The 24,482-nt window shown below is 46.5% G+C and overlaps 1 protein-coding gene across 1 annotated transcript; it reads right to left on the bottom strand.

Moving 5' to 3' along the window:
* Positions 1-2,084: 2,084 nt before the first annotated feature.
* On the bottom strand, positions 2,085-20,034 carry LOC309534159 (BPI fold-containing family B member 1-like). Its single transcript, XM_082226221.1, has 16 exons — positions 19,971-20,034; positions 19,551-19,677; positions 18,562-18,718; positions 17,601-17,708; positions 16,184-16,339; positions 15,385-15,475; positions 15,126-15,177; positions 13,958-14,049; positions 11,595-11,771; positions 9,501-9,545; positions 8,867-8,995; positions 8,424-8,491; positions 7,232-7,277; positions 5,427-5,490; positions 3,887-3,963; positions 2,085-2,677 (listed from the first exon to the last, which is right to left on the bottom strand). Exons 2-16 carry the CDS (start codon positions 19,660-19,662, stop codon positions 2,639-2,641), a joined length of 1,413 nt encoding a protein of 470 aa, XP_082082347.1. The 5' UTR covers positions 19,663-19,677; positions 19,971-20,034; the 3' UTR covers positions 2,085-2,638.
* Between the last annotated feature and the right edge of the window lie 4,448 nt (positions 20,035-24,482).

Genomic DNA, 24,482 nt, shown 5'->3' with positions numbered 1-24,482 from the left:
TCTTGCAACAGTTCAATAAAGATCAGGCTTAGGAGCTGCTTTGCTTCTCAATATTCTCTGGTTGGCCTCTGTTATTTTTCTCCGACCGATGGAGAACATGCAAAGGACTCTACAAGGGCTCTTGTGTCCCCCAGAAAGGAATAAGGGCAGATTTCTGTTTATTGCAGTGGAGACGCCCCTTCAGGTCTCCTGGGCTGAGGCCACTTAGGGCTTTAAAGGTCAGCACCAACACTTTGAATTGTGCTCAGAAACAATGTCCTTAAATTCAACAGAAAGGGGGCACTCTTTGATTTCTTTTGGGAAGGGCTATGTCTATGCAGATAACAGCAAGGTCAGTCGTGTTTGTGTTAGGAACTGGAAGTATTCAAGTGGCAGCTGCATTGTGATTCTATTCTGAGATTTTATTTATTTTTATTTTTACGGATGGAGCTGGAGAGTGTTTTTGATAAGAAGCTGATTAAGACCGATTGCTGAAATCAAAGACAGATCAGGGAGACAAAGGGAGAAGTGTTCTTGGCCTCCCTTGCCCAATCTCCCTGCTTTATTATCAAAGCACATCTCTCTGTGTTAGATTTGCCTGTGCTGTTTTATGTTGAATTATGTGGCGGAGGGGAACACATAAACAGCGCATATATATATATACACACACACAAGGTTGCATGTTGTACGCGTGATATTCCACAATGCACTCACAAATTTCCATGGAGAAGGTAGAAGGCCTTATGTTGCTTTTGTGACTGCTAAAGTTTGGTCATGTATGCATATTGCACGGAACACTCACAAAGGAGGCTGCCAAAATGGTCAGACAAGTTCCTTTGTGAAATCAATTGGTCCTGGTGAATGTGAACATCACACTCATATAATATGCAAATGATCAATTATAATTCTTCATAGTGTAAAAGAATCAGGTCCTGGGGGGTGGGGTGGGGTGGAATCACATCCATTTGTGACGAAGAAGCAAGTTTGCCAGCCCTGATTTCCAAAACCCAGCAAATGATTGTGATTTCCATTTATATCCCCACTTCCTCCCAAAGGAGCCTATTTGAAGTTTTGCATTTTAAACTCACTTAAGTCACAGCATAGTCTGACCTCGGTATGTTCATTTTCCACCTCTCCATTTTGATTCTCTGGCCCCATATCTGCACAAACTTATTATCCCAAAATGCAGACGTGCTTCTACACTTGCAAGACTGGATGTTTTTGCCATCTGCGGTACTTGAGGGTTGATTCCAAAAGATCCTGCCTGCGAAATGTCTTTGCCCCTGTGGAGATGGTAGCACCAAAACAGCGTCACACGTCCTCCTGCCTTGCACTCTCTACAAAGACCTGAGGAACGAGATCATCACCCCACTCGTACTAACCATCCCAGGGCGCTCAGCCACTGCCACAATGTCCTTTCTTCTATCTGATCAAAATGAGCAGATAACAGCAAAGGTTGCTAGGTTCATAGCAGGGGCTATCAGAATAAGGGCCGCTAACTGACTGCTGATTCAGGACTTTAAATTGTGCTCTTATATCAAATTTCCCTTTCTGCGTATACTGTAATGTTTTAACTGTTGCTATGGCCATTGGCTAATGCAAATAAAGTTTTATCTTATCTTATCACAGCATCGTCCCAATACCCTGAAGAAAATGTGGTTTTCTCCTGCTCCCCTGGAGCAAACACACTTATTTGGAAAGAAGCACTTGTGGAAGGCTGATCTCAGCCAACAGCATCCCCTCTGTGTGGCAGCGACTCTCCAAGTCCTCGGTCAAAGAGGTCTCCCCAAGCCCTTTCGCCTGAGAGCCGTTTAGCTGGAAGTGCTGGAGACCCAACCTGTTGGGACCTTCTACATTCAAAGCACCTGTCCTTCCACCCAGCTAAGCCCACTGACGGTTGAAGCAAAGGCACCATATCCAAATCCCCTCTTCTGCAATGCCCCACATGTTTTGTGAGTTCCTGACATGGAAATCAGGTTCTGGGGCTAAGCCATTATTAGAAAAGACCCCACTGCTTCAAAATCTAAGCTCGGGAGTCTTGCCTTTGGCGCAAGAGGGGAGAAGGTTTTTGCCCTAGATGTGTGAAAAGAGCAGACTCTGAGACCTTCTTGGTGTTGTGAAGAGAAATGTTTTATTATCAAGGCAAGATAAGCAAGCAGAACATCTTAGCAATCCACAGAAGGAACCCTGCAAAAAGACTCTGGGCCAAACACTCCACTGCTTTCAAACAACAGACATTCAAGGCAAGGTTTCCCAAGAGGCAGATTTGACTCCAGCCTTACGGGATTTCCTATGGTTTCAAGACTCAGGTGCCCTCACTTTTAGCTTTGACATTTGTGCCATTCCCAAATGGCAGGAGGCAAATCTAGCTCCGGAAATCGCGTTGCAAAGGATCCATTGCTGCTTTTGAGCCCCTGAAGCAGAGAGCCAAGGGATGTCACAGGCTCCAGAGGTCCAAAGCTCTGCCCGTCAGGGGTGCTTCAGTTGTGACCCGTGCATTGCAGGGGGTGGACTAGATGACCCTCGGGGTCTCTTCCCATTCTACAATCCTACGAAAGCAGAGGCGTAAAGGGGGAAGGGAAAGGAAGCAGCAGCAGCATTATCCATCTTGTTCCAGGATCCTTCCCTCTGATTCAGGTCAGGATCTTGATCCCCACATTCAGGAAGCCAAGGGGGGAGCGAAGAGCAGAAGAGCGTTCTGTGAAAAGGAAGACAGTCACGTTAATGCTGGCCATAATTTCAAGTAACCAAACAATTTAACCCCTGTGTTGCAAACAATAGTCAGTAATATCCAAGGCAACACGATGACCAAATACAATGATAAGATATCAATATACAGTGGTACCTCGGGTTAAGTACTTAATTCATTCCGGAGGTCCGTACTTAACCTGAAACTGTTCTTAACCTGAAGTACCACTTTAGCTAATGGGGCCTCCCGCTGCTGCCGCACCACTGGAGTACAATTTCTGTTCTCATCCTGAAGCAAAGTACTATTTCTGGATTAGCGGAGTCTGTAACCTGAAGCGTATATAACCCGAGGTACCACTGTACACTCTTTATATACTATGAAATATATGAAATCACATAAACAGAAAACTTGTGAATCTCTGAAAATCACAAAATATGCACTCTTAATGGATTCTCTTGAAAACATAAAACCAAATAATCACAAGTCTTATAAGTCTCTGAACGAAGCAATGTATCAGTGGGTATATCCAGAATCACTGTTCACAATGTCTGTTTGCGAACTACTTCAGCAGCGTTGGACGCCATAAACAAAGCTTTATCACCAGATAAGAATCTGATACATTGCATTAAGAGTACATATTTTGTGACTTTCAGAGATTCACAAGTTTTCTGTTTATGTGATTTCATATATTTCATATTATATAAAGAGTGTCTATTGATATTGTATCATTGCATTTGGTTATCGTGTTGCCTTGGATATTACTGGCCACAATTTCAAGCCTGTTTTCTTCTTGGCTATGGAATGTGGGTTCACAAGAGCAGCTCACAGCCATTTTGCTCCACAAGGCGCTGGAGATTTAAATGCATAGCTGTCAACTTTCCCTTTCCTTGCAAGGAATCCTATTCGGAATAAGGGAATTTCCCTTAAAAAAGGGGGAATGTTGACAGCTATGTTTAAATGACTAGCAGACTTTGAGAAGCTGGCATCACTCGATTCATCAATTTTTTTTGGAATTAGTAGAACCATTGGGTTTTTAATATAGTGTGTGTCAATGGATAATTGTTGCCGTTTCTAATTTTCTTCTGTTATTATCTTCCTTAGTGGGTTGTGCAAACCACTGAATAATGCTTTTTACAGGGCAGGGGGGTCACAGGGGAGGCGTTTATGGAACCAAGGGGGTGGAAAAGTTTGGGGACCACTGGACTAGAGCATCCTTACCTGGCCAGGGGCAGCGTTGAGATGGTCAACGCCAAGCTGTTGCACCAGAGGCAACGGGAAGCCTTCTGCCAGCAAATCTGAAAGAGAAAGACAGGAAAGAGAACAGATACCATTGCCCCTTTCACACATTGCATTGGACACAGGGTGAGCTGTCTGTCTGTCTGTCTGTTTTGGTACCATCAAGCAATGTGCAAATTTCATGAAATAAATAAACCTTTGCTAGCAGGGCCACAGATCTGCCAAATAATGTGACTGAACAGCCAGGGGCACTGTGATAATTATTATTTTTAATCAGAATGATTTAACAGGCAACCTGATCAAAAGGTCAATACCCCAAGGAAAGAGACAGGAGAATGGGGGGACGGGCAGATCAATCTATTACTCCTCTGTGCCATTTTTATATTTATTATATTGATTAATTATATATACAGTATAGTCATATATCCATGTGTGTTTCTTCATAAGACTACTGTCTGTGCATTCATCTGCAAAAAAATAAATAAGTCTGCAAAAATATTTTTCTGGCAATGTATGTATTTCTGGACGCATTTCAAGCACATTTTGAGCCAGGAATTGCAGCACAACATTCAGTTGGTGCCGAATCTGGAGACTAACTAAGGGCTCCTCCTCACTTCTGCTAGTCCCTTGCCTAGAAAGCAGAGGGCCAAGCAATTTTCTGAGTGGTGTTGCCTTTGCCCGTCCACTTTCCTGGCAAACCCCACTCTTTAGCACTGAATCGGAACAAACATCAATGCACAGAAAAACTGACTGATGTTTGCTCTAATTTGGCAGTAAAGAGCAGGTTTTCCTGGGAGAAAGTGGTGGGACATTCCTTAAATTCCAATCTGCACTTGAGTCCAGAAGTGTTGGATCAGGCAAGTTCATACAATGCAATTCCAGAAGCCCGTCTAGAAAACAGTTGCATATCCCTGCCCTGCTCTGGAGACTTTTCACCTGACAGCATTGGACTTTAAAGCCCTATGCAGCCTAGGACCCTCGTACCTACGGGACCGCCTCTCCTGGTATGTCCCACGGAGGACCTTAAGGTCCACAAATGACAACACTTTGGAGGTCCCGAGCCTCAAGGAGGTTAGATTTGGACTCGGTCTGACCCTTATGTTTCCCTCCCCTTATGGTCTTGATCTATGGGCTACTATTAAAATGAGGCTGCATTTTAAATTGAATTTTAACCTGTATTTTAATTTTTTTCCTTTTTCTATTCCCTATTATGTTTTTACTGTAATTTTACTGGTGTTAGCTGCCCTGAGCCCAGTTCTGGCTGGGGAGGGCAGGGTATAAATAATTTTTTTTTTAAAAAAAATTATTATTATGTGCACAGCTGTCTTTGCGCATAGGGATCATGTTTTCCATGGCTTTGGACTTCATGTTTTCCATGGCTGTGGACATCATGCAGCAGTCCAGTGAACGACCCCCCCCCCGGGTGGCTGGCTCCCAGCAGCAAGACAGGGAAGCTGATCGCTGGACCCTGTGCAGTATATTTTGCCTCCCAACCTCCCGACCTGCCACCGCTCTTCCTTACGGTTCTGATGTGGTAAAAGGAAGGCAGACACCAGGTGTGAAATTGCGCTTGTCAGGTGCTGCACCTGAAACACAAATGAAGGAAAGAAAGTGTTATGTACTGAGTTGAACAGGATCCAAATTGCAGCAGTCTGATTGGTCCTAGAACAATAGGATTCGGAATGCAGCAGTCTGATTGGTCTGCAGGAGCCACCCTATCCAACTCCAGGTAGAAGTGAATCTGCAACCGATTGGCTTACAGGAGAATCCCGGAATTAGCCAATCATGTGGGGCCCATTGTGTAAATAATGTATATAAAGCAGATATTTCGGGGGAACTTCCATTCCTCCTCACCACTAGGAGCTGAATAAAGAGCATGAAATCCACACTCCGAGTATATTTCAGAAAGCAAAACAAGGGAGGTCAGATGATGACAGCAACAGGGGGGAAAGGTCCCACAGTTAATTGGGAAGCAAGTTTTCATCTCCATCACAACTTTGCTGCTGCACTGCTGAATCACACTGGTGTTTCTAGAGACACTCAATTTAAATGTTGAAAAGCATTTCCAAACATTTGCGTGGATGGATAGAACGGTTTTAATGTATGTTTATTATTATTCACTGCTGGGAAGCAGTTCTTAAGCTGTGCAAAACAAACAAACCACGGTAATTTAAACGCAGCCCCCCCAACCTGCAAAGGGCACACATACACTCTCTGCAAAGGGGTGTCCCGTAAGGTAAAATTTCTGCAAAAAGAATGATCATTGAGGCCAGCTTCATGTACACAAGGGAGCGACTGGACCAGAGCAAGAACCAGTTTAGGAGGTGCCCAAAGCTGGGAGTGAAAAACTGCTCCAGTTAAGGAGCAATGAGGGCTCTGCATGTACAGTAAAAATAAAAAGGACTGTGGTTGGATGAGAGTTGGTTGGGGAAAAGATGGAACAACCTAGATGACACTCCCTCCAATATAATGTGTCACAATGGAAAGCTCTTGCAGACTGTTTCTGTCCTGGGACTCAGCTATACAGCTGCAAATAAAATGTTTAAAGTGTGTTGTAATGTGCATTATGGGACCTGGGTGGCACTGTGGGTTAAACCACAGAGCCTGGGACTTGCCAATCAGAAGGTTGGCAGTTCGAATCCCCGCAACAGGGTGAGCTCCCGTTGCTCAGTCCCTGCTCTTGCCCACCTATCTGTTTGAAAGCACATCAAAGTGCAAGTAGATAAATAGGTACCACTCCGGCGGGAAGGGAAACGGCGTTTCCGTGTGCTGCTCTGGTTCGCCAGAAGCGGCTTAGTCCTGCTGGCCACATGACCTGGAAGCTGTACGCCGGCTCCCTCGGCCAATAAAGCGAGATGAGCGCCGCAACCCCAGAGTCGGCCACGACTGGACCTAATGGTCAGGGGCCCCTTTACCTTTTTAATGTGCATTATACAAATGTGACACTAGATGGCGATGGTGAGCTATGGCAAATTCAATATATTTTTCAAAACTTTTTTTTAAAAAAGCATTTTCACTGCATTTTTTATATGAGTCTATTCCACCCTGTAATGTGTTACTGAATAAAGTCTGGCTAACCAGGAATCTCGTCTGAGCCTCTGCCCTTGAACCCCCAAAGGGAATTTCCTTTTCCCTTGCACAGAACAGGACAGCTCTCCTCTAGAGCTGAGCAAAAGTGAACCCCCAATATCCCCCAGCTTATTTGTAGGAGGCACAATTGGAATGGGAAGCTGGAGGTTTACTAAGCTTGGGGCTGAGGTAAGATTTGAACGGGGACTTTCCTAGTTAACAGGCTTAGCCACTGCTTTCTTGGGATATGCTACTTACATCAAAGTTTCCAACTGAAGAGTTGATCAAGGAGAGATTGTCAATCCTGAAAAGAAACAATAAAACAGGAGATTTTTTTAAAAACACACACAAAAAAACCACGTGTTTTGGCCAAAAGTTTCTCTTTGCTAAGGAACGGCTCTGTTGCATCTGAGCAACAACCTGAAATGTTGTATTTAGACCAACTAGTCCAAATCTACAATTCTATGATGATATTCCAGTTAGGATATTGATGCTCCGTTCCACCTTAAAACAGATGTGTGGATTGTTGTATGTCACATGTCTGTTTACTCTCTAGCACAGCTTGCTGGGAACTTCTGTCTTGTGCATAGCTTTTGCTTACGCCCTTTTGCTTGGACACGAAGGGGAGCAGACATGTTTTCCCTTTTGTCCTGATGCTGAATCAAATGCCTGTAAATACGCTTTACACAGCCTCTCTCTGCCCTTCTGTTGCAAAGAGTTATTTTCTCTGCTGGCTTGCATGCTCAACCTCTGAAGGTTTCTGAGGCTCGACTCACAATTTACTTGCTGATCCAAGGACCGGAGATCGCCCGGCCGCCGGCCAGTGGGCTTGAGCCAGCTGGGGGCCTGTCAATTGCCCCCGTTCCCTTGGACGCATCCCCAAAATTCCTTCTGGCTGCAGAGGGAGCTAGCCTCCATTGAGAGGCTCCTGCTGGAGTCAGGGTGGATTTCTGCCCCACAAGTCCCATTCCCCTTCTAGCCTTTGGAGCAGTGGTTCCCAATTAGGGGTCCGCGGCCCCATCCCTTGCCTCCCCCCAACTATCCCCCCCCCATTTTGGCATGGTAATATCACAAATTGTATGGTCTGTTTTAGTGCTGTGCGGTTTTTCAATATATTGGCCAAAATCACTTTTGAAATCACATAACGCAATACAGTACAGTCATACCTCATGTTGCGTTTGCTTCAGGTTGAGTGCGGGTTGCGTTCTGCTCCTGTTGTGAACGGGGCTCCGGAACGTAACCCGTTCACAACCAGAGGTACCACTGTAACACTTTTGACCCGGCAATACGCAGCGATATATCGCTCTTTGCGTGAGGGAGAGAAGGGCTGCTGATTTCAAGGTACCCCCAATATTGCACGGTAATGCGACTGATCTGAGCTTCCTTCCCCAGCGCAGGATCTTTTTATTTTCCTGTGTTGCAAAATAAATTGGGGGGGGGAGTTCTTTACCCTTCAAGGTGAAGAGTGAGTCTCAGGCTCCCTCCGGCCACAGAAACAGCACCAAGCGAAGTCACCGTCTGTGATTGAAAAGAAGATTGCTGTTAACTTGAAACGCTGCTGCATTCTGAACTGAACCTTGGGGGAAAGGGGAATTCCTGGGATGCTCTGCTTCGGGGTTTCATGGGAGCATCTCTGTGGCCTCTGGGAGAAACAGGATGCTGAGCTACACAGTCCCTTTGGTCTGATCCAGGTGGGCTTTTCGCAAAACCACTTCCGCCCTATGGAGGAGGTGGGGTTGCGGGCGTCCCCCCCCTTCCCCTATTATGTTTTTACTGTGATTTTATTGGTGTTAGCTGCCCTGAGCCCGGCAGGCCCATATATTATTATTATTATTATTATTATTATTATTATTATTATTATTATTATTATATTTTGGTGTCCCAGCTACTTACAGCACGGACAGTGAAGAGATGCCGGCCGCTGTACACCTTGACGTCGATATTCTGCTTCACCTCGATCCTTCCCACGGTCAGGGCGAGGACAGGAGCCCCGTAGGAGACCTGCAAGGCCCGTATTGCCCCCTGCAAGGATCCAGAATATGAAGAGGAGACCCCTGAGCACAGTTAGGCTTCAAAGAGACTCTGACTTAGCACTTCGCTCCATAAATATTATGACTATGCATCAAGCCCTGCAGAGTATTTGACTGACTGACTGACTGATTGATTGATTGATTGATTTCATAACATTTTTATACCACTTGGTTGCAAAGAATATCCTCAAAGCAGTTTGCGGGGGGAAACAAAGCAGTAAAAGGACCTGCAAAACGGTTAAAAGCAGCTATTTAAAACATGCAAATAGTAATTAAGATCAGCAAATAAACTACATACAGATTACAATCCTTGCTGCTTTGCATCTGGATAGGCATTGCCAAAAAAACACAAAAAAGCACCTGATAGGTGTCAATTGGCGGGGAGTTCCAAAGGTCCTGCCACAGTAGAAGTAATAATATGCATATACATGCATACATACATACATCATTTATTGGCAGAGGGAGGCTAGAAATGATGGATCCTAAAAAATACTGACCTTAAAACCAGACAGAGCTGCCATTTGTTGACTGAATGCAGTAATCTTTGAAGAAACGGAAAGAAGAAGAAAGAGTTTATATTCTTGGTTTTTCTCCTTCAAAGCAAAGATTAACCCAGACGAGGGAACTCGTTTTTATTTTGGGGGATGGGACGAATATTTTAAGATAACACATAACAAGAATTTATGTGGCACCCATAATAGGGCCTATTCTCCCTGGATTGAAGTGATCAAATGGGAGCACATGGGGCAAAGCGATCTCGTAGGTAAACTGGTCCCAAGTTGTTGTAAGGGCTCTATACGTATCACCTTGAACTTGGCCCCATAGCAATAGTTTTAATGTATGTTATATATTTATTGTTGTAAGTCCCTTTGGGTTGCATTGACAAAAACAAGGGCGACTAATAAGCTAAATTTGTAGTTTGAAGGCATTCTCTCTTAAAATACACAATTTTCAGCATGTATAGGCTTGAGATAAGTGGGAGCTGTATTCTGGGGCTTCATCCATGCTTCCATTTCCCCCACTGCTTTCCCCTGGGAAAACCTAATTTTTAGCACTGAATTGGAGCAAACATCAATTAGGTTTTCTCCAGATTGTCGTTTGCTCCAATTTAGTGCTAAAGTTTGGGTTGTTTGGGGAAAAGAAGTGGGGGGAAGCAAAACCACTCGGATCCTCGCCATGGGACAAGCAGAAGTAGGTGAGTCACACCTATGTCTGGGAAATACTGATCAATTTCAACTTGCCATGCGACACACAAAGATTGGATTACGTTGAGATTCAGTAGTGAATTTGGCAAAGTTGCACCCAAATCTCTGCCTTGAAAGGACTTAAGATTTGAGGTGTCTTCAAGCTATCCATCAACACCTGTTTCCCAATACAGTTGTATCTTGGATCCCGAACGCCCTGAAACTCGGACGTTTTGGCAGACCTGGAAGTGATTGTTCTGGTTTGCGAATGCTCCTTTGGAACCCAAACGACTGACAGGGCTTCCATGGCTTCCGATTGGCTGCAGGGGCTTCCTGCTCACTGGGAAGACAGTGGAAGACAGGAGTGCCTGGCGTGCTCTGGTCCAGGGGGTCATGAAGAGTCGGACACTACTAAACGACTAAACAACAACATCAGGGAATCTTCTCTTCTCATGAGGTGGCTGAAGTCTTGGAGCCTCAGCTTCAGGATCTGTCCTCCCAGTGAGAAGCCGCGATTTGGTTTTCAAACTTTTTTCCCCTTAATATTTTATTTTTTACCAACCACCAAAACACAAATAGTGTCAGGCGGCTGATGCATTGGGTATACATATTCAATAATATACATATTTAATAATATACATATTCAATAATAAAATATTCAAATCAACCATATGTACACTTCTATATATCTTAACACTTCTCCCTCCACAAGGTTTATTGAACTTTTAACATTTTAATTGCCCCAAATTGTTCAAACCTACCCAAATAATTCAATATCTTCTCAAACCAACCCTTCTCTTTCTCACTGACCTTAAACCCTTTCATTCTATGTTTCTTCATAGTTAGGTATTCTAAAATTATAATATTATTCAGTTTTTTCCTCCATTGGTTCACCCCTAGCTCTTCTGCATTTTACATAACTCTTCAGTTATGTACTGAGTTGAATAGGATCCAAAATGCAGCAGTCTGATTGGTCCTAGAACAATAGGATTCAGAATGCAGCAGTCTGATTGGTCCTAGAACAATACGGTCCAGAATTCAGCAGTCTGATTGGTCCACAGGAGCCACCCAATCCAGCTCCAGGTGGAAGTGAATCCGCAGCCTGATTGGCCTACAGGTTAATCCAGGAATTAGCCAATCACGTGGGGCCCATTGTGTAAATAATGTATATAAAGCAGACATTCTGGGGAAACTTCCATTCCTCCTCACCACTATGACCTGAATAAAGAGCATGAAATCCACCCTTGACTCCGAGTATATTTCACAATTGCTTGCTATAACCTGTGTGGCTGAAAAAGCCAAGCAAACATTTTGGAAGTCGAACGGACGTCCGGACCGGATTCCATTGACTTCCAAGGTACGACTGCAATGCATTTAAAATGTCGAAATGCTAAAATGAACTCATACCTCCTGTGGGCTGTGGATGTTTATAGCCCTTGGAGTCAAGAAAGCTCTGAGCATCGCGCTCAGCAGGTGGTCGCTGAGGAGCATGTTCATGGGAGCGTCGCCCAGGGGCGCATGGGGAAGGGGGGCGGTGCCAGAGGGGACGATGTAGTTCTGCCCTCCAGGCAGGCGGACCGTGCCCTAGAAAGGAAAGACAAGAGAGAAGAGCAAACAGGATCTATCTGAGCCCAGTCCAAGCGGGCCTAACCCTGACACATGAATTGCAAGTTCATTCTCCAAATTTGGGCATTCTATACATGGTTATAAATTGCCAGCAGGTGTAGAGGAGACCCCAACTTTTGCAGCAATGCAAGCTTTCCAGGAATGCTTCTGAATAGCATTCAGAAGGTAAGGGAGAGTGTTACTCTTATGCACAGATCCTGCTTGCGGTTTTCCTTTTGAGGCATCCGGTTGGCCCCTGTGAGAACAGGATCCTGGGCTAGATGGGCTCCCATTGGCCTGATCCAGCAACCAGCCCTTCTTAGGTTCTTAGTGCAACAGCCAGACTCTCCCCACTTGTGATTCCCACAATGGGCATTGAGAGGCACACTGTCTCCAACAGAGAAGGGAGGGCAGAGAGGTTTATTTTATGCAATCATTTCATTAAAAAATTACGCACTGTTTGACTGCAGAAAAAGTAAAACAATAAGAAAATGAACAATGATAATTTAAGGTTTTTGGAAAGTTGAAACAACAGTAGACTTAAGTTTCCTTTCTGGGCAGGCTTGTCTAAACAAGAATGTTTCTAGGTAAAGGTAAAGGGACCCCTGACCATTAGGTCCAGTCGTGGCCGACTCTGGGGTTGCGGCGCTCATCTCGCTTTACTGGCCGAGGGAGCCGGCGTACAGCTTCCGAGTCATGTGGCCAGCATGACTAAGCCGCTTCTGGCGAACCAGAGCAGCGCACGGAAACGCCATTTACCTTCCCGCTGGAGTGGTACCTATTTATCTACTTGCACTTTGAGGTGCTTTCGAACTTCTAGGTTGGCAGGAGCAGGGACCGAGCAATGGGAGTGCAGCCCGTTGCGGGGATTCGAACCGCCGACTTTCTGATCAGCAAGCCCTAGGCTCTGTGGTTTAACCCACAGCGCCACCCGCGTCCCCAAGAATGTTTTTAGCAGACACCCAAAAATGTACAGTGAAAGTGCCTGTCTGGCATCAATAGGAAGAGAGTTCCAAAGTGTAGGTGCGGCTATGCTGAAAGATTGAGTTCTTACCCACGTGGAAAGGGTCTTACACAGCACCTCTAACAGCGCCAGTTATGCCAATCAAAGTGGTTGAGTGACAGCTACAACTAGTTAGATTGAGGCCAGCACAACCCACATCCTGCATTGAACAACATGAATTTTAACAGGGAGAAATGTAAAGTATTGCACTTGGGCAAAAAAAATGAGAGGCACAAATACAAGATGGGGGACACCTGGCTTGAGAGCAGTACATGTGAAAAGGATCTAAGAGTCTTGGTTGACCACAAACTTGACATGAGCCAACAGTGTGACACGGCAGCTAAAAAAGCCAATGCAATTCTGGGCTGCATCAATAGGAATATAGCATCTAGATCAAGGGAAGTAATAGTGCCACTGTATTCTGCTCTGGCCAGACCACACCTGGAGTACTGTGTCCAGTTCTGGGCACCACAATTCAAGAAGGACACTGACAAACTGGAACGTGTCCAGAGGAGGGCAACCAAAATGGTCAAAGGCCTGGAAACGATGCCTTATGAGGAACGGCTAAGGGAGCTGGGCATGTTTAGCCTGGAGAAGAGGAGGTTAAGGGGTGATATGATAGCCATGTTCAAATATAGAAAAGGATGTCACATAGAGGAGGGAGAAAGGTTGTTTTCTGCTGCTCCTGAGAAGCGGACACGGAGCAATGGATCCAAACTACAAGAAAGAAGATTCCACCTAAACATTAGGAAGAACTTCCTGACAGTAAGAGCTGTTTGACAGTGGAATTTGCTGCCAAGGAGTGTGGTGGAGTCTCCTACTTTGGAGGTCTTTAAGCAGAGGCTTGACAACCATATGTCAGGAGTGCTCTGATGGTGTTTCCTGCTTGGCAGGGGGTTGGACTCGATGGCCCTTGTGGTCTCTTCCAACTCTATGATTCTATGATTCTATGATTCTATTCTATGAGCCAAGGAGATCAGGGCTCAAATCCCCACAGGGCATTACATTTTTTTCTGATTCAAAAGATATAGATTAACAAAGCAACATGGAGGAAAAAGCAAAGGTCCCAGGGGGAGAACTGCATTGAGGGCCACCTCCTGGACCCCTCCTGGCGAGATGCTCCTGGCCTCCCAGCCCCCGGCAGTAACCAGCCCTGATTTACTTCATAGCCAATTTGCATGACTCCGTTGCGGAGAGAGGTGGATGAGGGTCGCAGCTGGATCATGTCTCCGTGCACGTAGGAGGACGAGGAGCCTGGGGGAGAAGGGCAGAGGGGGAAATCGTCAACACAGGGGAGGGCTGGGGGGGGGAATACAATGCAGGCAAGGCTGGTGGAAGCGAACCAATTTCGCAGTGTGTGGATGGAGTCCAGAGTTTCTTGTTGCTGCCTGCTCTGTTGTTCAACAACAACAACAACAACAATTTATTATTTATACCCCGCCCATCTGGCTGAGTTTCCCCAGCCACTCTGGGTGACTCCCAATCAAGTGTAAAACACAATACAGCATTAAATACAGTGGTACCTCAGGTTACAGATGCTTCAGGTTACAGACTCTGTTAACCCAGAAATATTACCTCGGGTTAAGAACTTTGCTTCAGGATGAGAACAGAAATCGCGCAGCGGCAGCAGGAGGCCCCATTAGCTAAAGTGGTGCTTCAGGTTAAGAACAACTTCAGGTTAAGAACGGACCTCCAGAACGAATTAAGTACTTAATCCGAGGTACCACTGTATTAAAAACTTCCCTAAACAGAGCTACTGCTACAGAGCTTCCCTAAACAGTGCCACTACCAAGAAGGCCCTCTGCCTGGTTCCCCGTAGCTTTGCTTCCCGCAGCGAGAGAACCACCAGAAGGCCCTCAGCGCTGGACCTCAGTGTCCGGGCAGAACGATGGAGGTGGAGACGCTCCTTCAGGGATACTGGACCGAAGCCAAGTTACAGGGAACCAGGCAGAGGGCCTTCTTGGCAGTGTCTCCAGCCCTGTGGAACTCCCTCCCACCAGATGTCAAAGAGAAGAACAACTACCAGACTTTTAGAAGACATCTGAAGGCAGCCCTGTTTAGGGAAGCTTTTAATGTTTAATAGGTTTTGTATTTTAATATTTTATTGGAAGCCGCCCAGAGTGGCGGGGGGGGGGCAGCCAGATGGGCGGGGTATAAATAAATTATTATTATTATTATTATTATTATTATTATTATTATTATTATTATTATTATTTGGCTGTGGCCTCTGTCTTCCACAACACTTTCAAGCAGAAGTGCTTGGGGATAAGGAAAGACAGAAAGGGAGACAGAGGAGACAAATGCAGAGGAACCCTGGGGAAGATTCTCACCTTGCAGCAAATTCAGCACATCTTCTAGAAGCATGTTGACAAGTGGGCAGAGCTGCCAAAAAAAGAAAAGGGGGGGGAGAAAACCACTCAGGTGATTGACAAGGGAGAACAGCCATTCTCAGGGGCTCACAATGGAGCGTGTCTGCATGCGTGTTGCTCTCATGCGCAGTTCAGGAGCATCTCAGCAAGCCAGACCCCAGGAGGACCACTGGCCTTTGTGCCCCGCAAGCGGACCAGAAGGAAGCCGCGCACGACTCACCTCTTTCTGCAGCAGATGGGGAACCGTCTTTTCCAGAATGTCGGTCACTGCTCGCAGGAGGTTATTGACGGTCTGGAGAAGAGGTCCTTTCCTGGAACAAAGGGAGAACGTGTCAGGGCAGGGACATGTGCGCTGCTCTCACCCCTCTGTCACACCAGGGGGTCAGTCCCCACAGCCCTCTGCAAACATCTGCAGCAGGGAGTCTGTGTGGTCAGGATTCTGCACTGCCCAAGGAGCCTCTGTGTGAGTTCAGCAGGGACCCCCCCCCATGGTCATATTTGCCCTGTGATAAGTGGGGGGGGGTGGCAGCGGGGACAGAACAGCCCCGGCTCTATTGTTAGGCAGCAGAGAGGAGTGGCTATCTAAGGCAGGGGTCAGCAAACTTTTTTAGCAGGGGGCCGGTCCACTATCCCACAGACCTTGTGGGGGGCCAGACTATATTTTGGAAAAAAGAAGAACGATTCCTATGCCCCACAAATAACCCAGAGATGCGTTTTAAATAAAAGGACACATTCTACTCATGTAAAAACACGCTGATTCCTGGACCGTATGTAGGCCAGATTTAGAAGGCGATTGGGCCAGATCTGGTCTCCGGGCCTTAGTTTGCCTACCCATGATCTAAGGCAACTGATGCAGAAAGGAACAGGGGAGTCCTTGATTCCTGCATTGCAGGGGGCCGAACGAGAGGACCCTTCCAGCTCAACATTTTTGTGATCTTGAAGGCCACCGGCTTTCCTCCCAGTCTCCTTCTTGATCCAAAAGGATTGGCATCTATCCAGTTCTATGACTCCATACTCACTTGTTGAGGAGGGTGATTCTAAGGTGGCCAGGGTTATTGTGGCAATTTCCAACAACCAGTTTCACATGGCCGCTCACTGGGTCTGTCAGGATTCGAACTGCAATCTGGATGTCGAGGTACAGCTTGACGTGAAGGAGCCTGCCTAGATTGAGTGGCCTAAAAACGGGGAAGGAAATGGGCGTTAATACATACTTTAGGTAAGACACCACCTCCAATGGCCATCTGTCAGGAATGCTCTTGTTGCAATTCCTGCTTTGTGGGGGTTGGTCTAGATGACCCTTGGAGTCCCTCCCAACTCCTAAGATTCCCTAAAATCTAGACATTTGACAAAGCACACCGTTTCCCTTGCAGCACAACTGGGAGACCTTCTCCTGGTACAACTGTGTCCTCCAGAGCAAACTTGGCTTGCTTCTTTTGGCTTGTGACCCAAAGGGTAGCTCCATGGTGGAACACTTGCTCCGCATGCAGAAGTCTCAATCCAGGTAGGCCTGGGAGGCAGCCGCTGTCTGCAACCTGGAGAGCCATTGCTGCTGCCAGTCAGTGTAGACAATACTAAGCTAGGTGGGTCAATGGTACACGGCAGCTACGTAGGTTACTCTTCATTCTTGGTGATGGGGGCTTTGCAAGGTCTTAGGGACGGAATTAGTGATGTACGGAAGTGAGAAGTGAGAGCTGGACCATAAAGAAGGCTGATCGCCGAAGAATGGATGCTTTTGAATTCTGGTGCTGGAGGAGACTCTTGAGAGTCCCATGGACTGCAAGAAGATCCAACCTCTCCATTGTGAAGGAAATCAGCCCTGAGTGTTCACTGGAAGGACAGATCCTGAAGCTGAGGCTCCAAGACTTTGGCCACTTCATGAGAAGAGAAGACTCCCTGGAAAAGACCCTGATGTTGGGAAAGATGGAGGGCACAAGGAGAAGGGGACGGCAGAGGACGAGATGGTGGGACAGTGTTACAGAAGCGACCAACATGAGTTTGACCAAACTGGGGGAGGCAGTGGAAGACAGGAGGGCCTGGCCAGGGGGTCACGAAGAGTCGGACATGACTAAAGGACTAAACAACAACAACATCCCAGACTCCTTCGCTCTGCCTCTACTGTTTTTCACTTGTGGTGGGGAAAACATTGGATGGGGGGGCATACTGTCCCTCTTATCTTTCCACATAGGGGGGTGAGAGAGACAGCGGAAGACAGTGGAAGACAGGAGTGCCTGGCATGCTCTGGTCCAGGGGGTCACGAAGAGTCGGACACTACTAAACAACTAAACAACAACAACAAGGGATGGAATCCACAAACCTTTCTGTGTTGGAATGCACTGATCTTACAGCGTTTTTTGAAATCCAGGCTCCCCTATCAGCCCCCCCCCCCGTGTCCTGTTCCACCCAGCCACCCTTTAAGAACCGCGGGGAAGCACTCACAGATTTATTTCAATCTCCACATCTGCTGGGACGGTCACAATAATGTGCTTTGCTACCTCATCCAAACGGATGTCGAGTCGGAGAAGCTCTATGTTTCTAATCTTCACCCTGTTCAGAATGGCAAGGGCACAACATTTAGAACGCATTTTACGGAGCACAGAAATAAAGCGTAATAAACAGCGTAATAACAAACGGCATAATAATAAAATCATAACACCGGTCCCCCGTGTCCCCAGCTTTAACAGAGCATAGATTACCATATTTTTCGCTCTATAAGACACACCAGACCACAAGACACACCTAGTTTTTGGAATAAAAAAAATCCTTCCAGTAGCACCTTAAAGACCAACTAAGTTAGTTCTTGGTATGAGCTTTCGTGTGCATGCACACTTCTTCAGATAAGTGTGCATGCACACAAAAGCTCATACCAAGAACTAACTTAGTTGGTCTTTAAGGTGCTACTGGAAGGAATTTTTTTATTTTGACTATGGCAGACCAACACGGCTACCTATCTGTAACTAGTTTTTGGAGGAGGAAAACAAGAAAAAAAATATTCTGAATCTCAGAAGCCAGAACAGCAAGAGGGATCACTGCGCAGTGAAAGCAGCAATTCCTCTTGCTGTTCTGGCTTCTGGGATAGCTGCGCAGCCTGCATTCGCTCCATAAGACACACACACATTTCCCCTTACTTTTTAGGAGGGAAAAAATGAGTCTTATAGAGCAAAAAATACGGTATTTAATGGTTGAAGTCCTGGGCAAAGAATTATGCTTTTGCCTGGTGCCTCAAGGACAGTGCCAGACAAGTTTCTCTGGGCAGAGCATCCACACATGGGGAGCCACCACAGAAAAGGCCTGTTCTCCTGTTGCCCAACTCTGGACCTTGCAGAGAAGGTGCAACCTTTTAAGCTGTCTTTTTTCAGTAGCGCACTCCAGATTCCGACTGTCACATCCCACAGCTCACCCCAAGATGTTGCCCAGAAGCCCGTCCACCAAGCCTCCGAGGACAGGGAGGTTTCCCAGGCCCAGCAATCCGCCGGAACCGCCTTGCAAGATGCTCTGGAGGGGCAAATTCTGGAGACGGCCAACCAAAGCCTGGCTGTCCAACCGATGGGAAATCACTGAAACCCAATGTGAAAAGGGCAGGTTAGAGATTGATGGGGTCAGAGGGACTATTCTGCTCGTGGGCTTGAGAACCTAGAGTGGCAGTTGCCAAACTTTTTAGAGAGGGGAACGCCACCCTCTTGTGTAGACCAAGCAGTTTAAAAAGGAGAAGGAAGGGGCAATTTAACCATCGTTGCTTATATGAAAATTATGTCTACAGCCAACAGTCAGGTATACAACACCAAAGAAGGAAGTTCTTTTCCTAATAAAGGTAAAAAGGTAAAGGGACCCCTGACCATTAGGTCCAGTCACGGACGACTCTGGGGTTGCGGCACTCATCTCGCTTTATTGGCCAAGGGAGCCGGCGTACAGCTTCTGGGTCATGTGGCCAGCATGACTAAACCGCTTCTGGCGAACCAGAGCAGTGCATGGAAACGCCATTTACCTTCCCACCGGAGCGGTACCTATTTATCTACTTGCACTTTGTGCTTTCGAACTGCTAGGTTGGCAGGAGCAGGGACCAAGCAACGGGAGCTCACCCCGTCATTGCGGGGATTCGAACCGCCGACCTTCTGATTAGCAAGTCCTAGGTTCTGTGATTTAACCCACAGCGCCACCCGCATCCCTCCTTTTCCTAATGAATATGAATGGAGGCAGTGGCTCAGGCACTTCTTAGTTCCTGCTTGGAAGCTGAGGGTTAAGGGGAGCAGACTTGTATCGGCTGAGGCTTGTACATGAGGAGAGAAAACGGGTGTTGGGTTGCAATGTTCAGAGCATCCAAGTGCCGTCTGGCTCAATGAAGCAAAGGGAAGTAGCACCAAGAGCCCCTTGTGCAAACCCTTGACTTACGGCGCTGAAGCATTTCTGGTCCAAGATTGACAATGGCCTGAGGGCTGGCATATCCTTGGGTGTTCTGGGCCAGGAGGCCGCAGAAGATGGCGAGGGCCAAAACCGGAAACATCTTCTGTCCTTGGGCCTGTTGAGAAGGATGGCGTCGGTGTGTTAAGAAACAGAAGAGAGAGGAAGGAGGAGGAGGAGGAGAGGCAGGCTTCCTTTCTGTTGTTCCAGAGCGGGTCAGACTAGATGACCCCCTGGGGTCCCGTATCTTTGTATTATGCAAGTCTGGAATGCCCCCCCCTCCAATGCCATACCAAATTATCAGAATTAAGCAAGTGGAATTCTTCCACTTAGCATGGCTGAGGAATATTTTTTCCAGCCCTGAGTGACAATCTGCCTCTCTTGCGGTGAGTGCACGCGGACCTTTCTTACCTAGATTGCGTAGAAAGTCTCGTCTCCGTCACCTTCTCCTCCGTCTGTCTCACGAAAAGCGGGTGGCATTTATATACCCCACCAAGGAGGAAAAGCGAGGACCTGTGCAATGGCTTCCACTGTTACCAATCACCAAATATTTGTCTATAGGTAGAATCCTCCCAAATAAACAAATATTGATCATCCCGGCGAACAGGTGTCAAGTTCAAAAGCAAGTCCCGAACCAGGACTATGCTTGGGGATTTCTGGCAAGATGAAGCTTCTGGTTATGGCTTAGCTGAAATCTCATAGAATCATAGATCGTAAAGTTGGAAAAGACCCTCCAGCCCCATTTGCTGCAATGGAGGAATCTCAGCTAAAGTCTCCATAACAGATGGCCATCAAATCTCTGCTTTAAAACATCATGAATAAGAAACTGGGTACCCATTGGCCCAAATTTGTGTACCTTTGGGAATTGGGAGTCCCAGCTGGACTAGTTTGCCCAGAAGGGATCAAATGAGTTGTGAGTCTGGATGGCGCCTTCATTTTTTCTGCCCCTGAGTTGTGCCTCTTTCGCTTTCTGGTACTCACAGGCTGTGCTGGGTCTGTTGATATTCTGCCAACAGTTTCCTGATGAAGAAAAGGGGTGCTGGGGTGTTAATATATCCTCAACTTAATTCAGTAAGCTGATCTCTGGGTCCATTATGCTTCATGCATACCCAGAGGTAAGCAGCCATTCAAATCTCTTTCTACATTTGCCAACGATGTATGTACCTGGAATTTAGAAAAATGTGTCTGTCCATTTGTTGTTGTTTAGTCATTTAGTCGTGTCCGACTCTTCGTGACCCCCTGGACCAGAGCACGCCAGGCCCTCCTGTCTTCCACTGCCTCCCGCAGTTTGGTCAAACTCAAGCTTCGAGAACACTGTCCAACCACCTCGTCCTCTGTTGTCCCCTTCTCCTTGTGCCCTCCATCTTCCCCAACATCAGGGTCTTTTCCAGGGAGTCTTCTCTTCTCATGAAGTGGCCAAAGTCTTGGAGCCTCCTTCCAGTGAGCACTCAGGGCTGATTTCCTTCAGAATGGAGAGGTTTGATCTTCTTGCAGTCCATGGGACTCTCAAGAGTCTCCTCCAGCACCAGAATTCAAAAGCATCCATTCTTCGGCAATCAGCCTTCTTTATGGTCCAGCTCTCACTTCCATTCATCACTACTGGGAAAACCATCTTATTCAAACACCCCTGGACGCTTAGGGAGAAGGGTCTGAGTTTTTTAAAAAATGTGGGCGGACTTCCTTTTGTTTAGATCAGTGGTTCCCAAACTCTTTCTCTTGGACTTCCCTCCTGCCCTTTGTGGGTCCTGTTGTCAATCATTTCCCCATTTCATCTTTTATGACAACCCAAATCTTTTACCTCTCCACTGTGTGCAAAATTCACTATGAAACTACAAGTGATATTCCAATCCCGCTAATGATTTTAACTGTTTACAATGGTATTTAAGACAAGTTATAAATTTCCCCCATTCCTTATTAAAATTTTGGTCTTCCTGATTCTTGGTCTTACAATTTCATTGTACACTGGTTGTACATTGACAAGAAGGCTATTATTATTATTATTATTATTATTATTATTATTATTATTATTATTTCTGATTCTTCCAGTCATTTTATAACCATTTCGGCATAATCCATCAACTTGATCTGCCATTCTTCTTTGGTAGGGACTTTATCTTCTTTCTATCTCTGGGCCAACAAATTTAGGGGAGGAGCTCCTTAAAAAAGTACATTTCCGAGCACAATTCAAAGTGTTGGTCCTGACCTTTAAAGCCCTAAATGGCCTTTGTCCAGTATACCTGAAGGAGCGTCTCCACCCCCATCGCTCTGCCTGGACACTGAGATCCAACGCTGAGGACCTTCTGGCGGTTCCCTCATTGCAAGCTGCAAGGTTACACGGAACCAGGCAGAAGGCCTTCTCGGTGGTGGCACCCGCCCTGTGGAACGCCCTCAAGGAGATAAACAATGATCTGACTTTTAGAAGACACCTGAAGGCAGCCCTGTTTAGGGAAGCTTTTAATGTTTAATAGGTTATTGTATTTTAATGTTCTGTTGGAAGCCACCCAGAGTAAATTATTATTATTATTATTATTATTATTATTATTATTATTATTATTATTACTGCAAGGTCCTTCCATGGCCAGAAGCTTAGAGGCTTAGATGGTTGATGTGGTGGTGAATCGTGAATGGGACTGTTATGTATTCATTGGTCTGTGTTTGCCTGAGCTTGAGTTTGAATTAAGGATTCTGGGCTCCTGTGTTCTGATTCGAGACATGAATGTGCAGTCACAGAACATTTCAGGATTTGGGCCTCTGCCATTGGCCTTTAAACTCTGAGTCATGATTCGCAGTTTGGAAGTTTAGACAGCCAATCACGTTGGCAGTGGGAGTGGCCCAGACTTTCAGGAATGTATATAAGCAGTTGCTTTGCCCCTGTTTCCTAGTTATGATCCACTGTGATCCACTTGACGGTCACCTCCAGACTGGATTATTGTAACTCGCTCTACGTGGGGCTGCCCTTGAGACTGACCCAGAAAATCCAGCGGGTGCAGAATGCCATGGGGAGATTCCTTACGGGGTCCTTGCGATGGGATCACATTCTCCCAGGGCTTTACCAACTGCACTGGCTCCCAGTGGAGTACAGGATCAGGTTTAAGGTGCTGGTTTTGACCTTTAAAGCCCTATACAGCCTAGGACCCTCGTACCCACGGGACCGCCTCTCCTGGTATGTCCCACAGAGGAACTTACAGTCTTCAAACAAAAACATCTTGGAGGTTCCAGGCCACAGGGAGGTTAGGCTGGGTACCAGAGTCAGGGCTTTTTTGGCCATGGCCCCGATCTGGTGGAGCGCTCTGTCACAAGGGACTAGGGCCCTGCGGGACTTGACATCTTTCTGCAGGGCCTGCAAGACAGAGCTGTTCCACCGGGCCTTTGGTTTGGACTCAGTCTGACCCCCTCCTTTGGTAATCCTCATAGAACTCTAGCCCAATGGTTGCCCTGAATTTGATTTTGAATTGGTTTTAAAATGAATTGATCTTAGAATGTTGTATTATTTTTTGGATGTTAGCCACCCTGAGCCCAGCTTCGGCTGGGGAGGGTGGGATATAAATAAAAAATTATTATTATTATTATTATTATTGTTATTATTATGTAGTTCAGTAAAGGTTCTGGCTGTGATCGCTGTGTCTTGCCTTGTGAGAAGCCACCTACACTTCAGGGACCTCCATGTTCAGGGGCAGAAAATCTGTGCATTTACCCCCTGCAGACCCTGGGAACTGTTTGCAGCCTGCTAGATGCATGTGGGGTGAGAGGGTAGGGGTAGACTAAGCTTGATGTGTGGTCCAGTAGAACCATTCTTGTATTAACCAAGGAGCCCTTATTTCCACAACGGACTGTTCCATTAACTGATCCTGATAGAAATGTTAGCGTTAAAAAGACCTTTTTGGCACCCCAGCAGAAATTATCTCCTGCTGTCAGACACATCACTGACACTTCCTCCGAGGACGCAATTGGCTCAGTATCTCTCGGTTCATCAAATAAACTTCTTTGGTTTGTGGTTTTCTTTTCCCCTTTCCCCTCTTTTGTTAATTTCTGGCAAGCAGAAGAACATTTTTGAAGTGGCGTGATGGTTGCGCACGCTGGCCGTGACCTCCCTTGAACGTTCTTCCCATTGCATAGCCTTTTGTCCTCAATCGTTGACTGAAACTAATCGCAGAGACCAGGAAGAATCTGATATGCCAGCAGGGCAAAGGCTGCCCAGGGTGGTTTGCTAAACCTATGCTGATGCAAACTCTTGGCATGTGCCCCAAAAGGACCCCTGAGCTGTCAGAGAGAGTTGTGGGGCATGATCTTGGATCATGTGTCCAAAACGTGATGATGATGATGATGATGATGATGATGATGATGATGATGATGATTTATTTATACCCTGCCCATCTGGCTGAGTTTCCCCAGCTACTCTGGGGGGCTGCCAATCGAGTGTTAAAAACAATACAGCATTAAATATTAAAAACTTCCCTAAACAGGGCTGCCTTCAGATGTCTTCTAAAAGTCTGGTAGTTGTTTATTTCCTTGACATCTGATGGGAGGGCGTTCCACAGGGCGGGCACCACCACTGAGAAGGCCCTCTGCTTGGTTCCCTGTAACCTCACTTCTCGCAAGGAGGGAACTGCCAGAAGGCTCTCGGATCTGGACCTCAGCATCCAGACTGGACAATGGGGGTGGAGACGCTCCTTCATGCTTGGATCTTTCTAAGAACATAAGAGGTGCCTGCTGCATCAGGCCCACAGCCTGCCCAAGGCAGTATCCTCTTCCCCCAGTGGCCACCCAGATGCTCGTGGAAAACTCTCCTGTTAGCAGGACAGCACTCTCCAATCCCATAGTTTTCTGCAATGGTTCTTGAGAAGCACTGCTGTCTCTGACCCTGGAGACAGACAGGGGCAGTCTTTGGTCTTCCACATTTCAGCAGCACCCTGTGCGAGGCCA

Source organism: Podarcis vaucheri (assembly GCF_965113315.1).
Source record: "Podarcis vaucheri genome assembly, chromosome: 6".
Classification (NCBI taxonomy): Eukaryota; Metazoa; Chordata; class Lepidosauria; order Squamata; family Lacertidae; genus Podarcis; species Podarcis vaucheri.
Note: the sequence above shows the minus strand (reverse complement) of the source record. Positions and strands in the feature narration are given on the sequence as shown.

Coding starts and splice junctions, on each gene's coding strand:
- LOC309534159 (XM_082226221.1), bottom strand. CDS start 19,662: ATGTTTCCGGTTTTGGCCCTCGCCATCTTCTGCGGCCTCCTGGCCCAG. Junction 11,772..13,957: donor TCATGCAAATTGGCTATGAA/GTAAATCAGGGC, acceptor TTTCCTTTCTAG/GGCACGGTCCGCCTGCCTGG. Junction 5,491..7,231: donor CTTCAGTTGGAAACTTTGAT/GTAAGTAGCATA, acceptor TTTGTGTTTCAG/GTGCAGCACCTGACAAGCGC.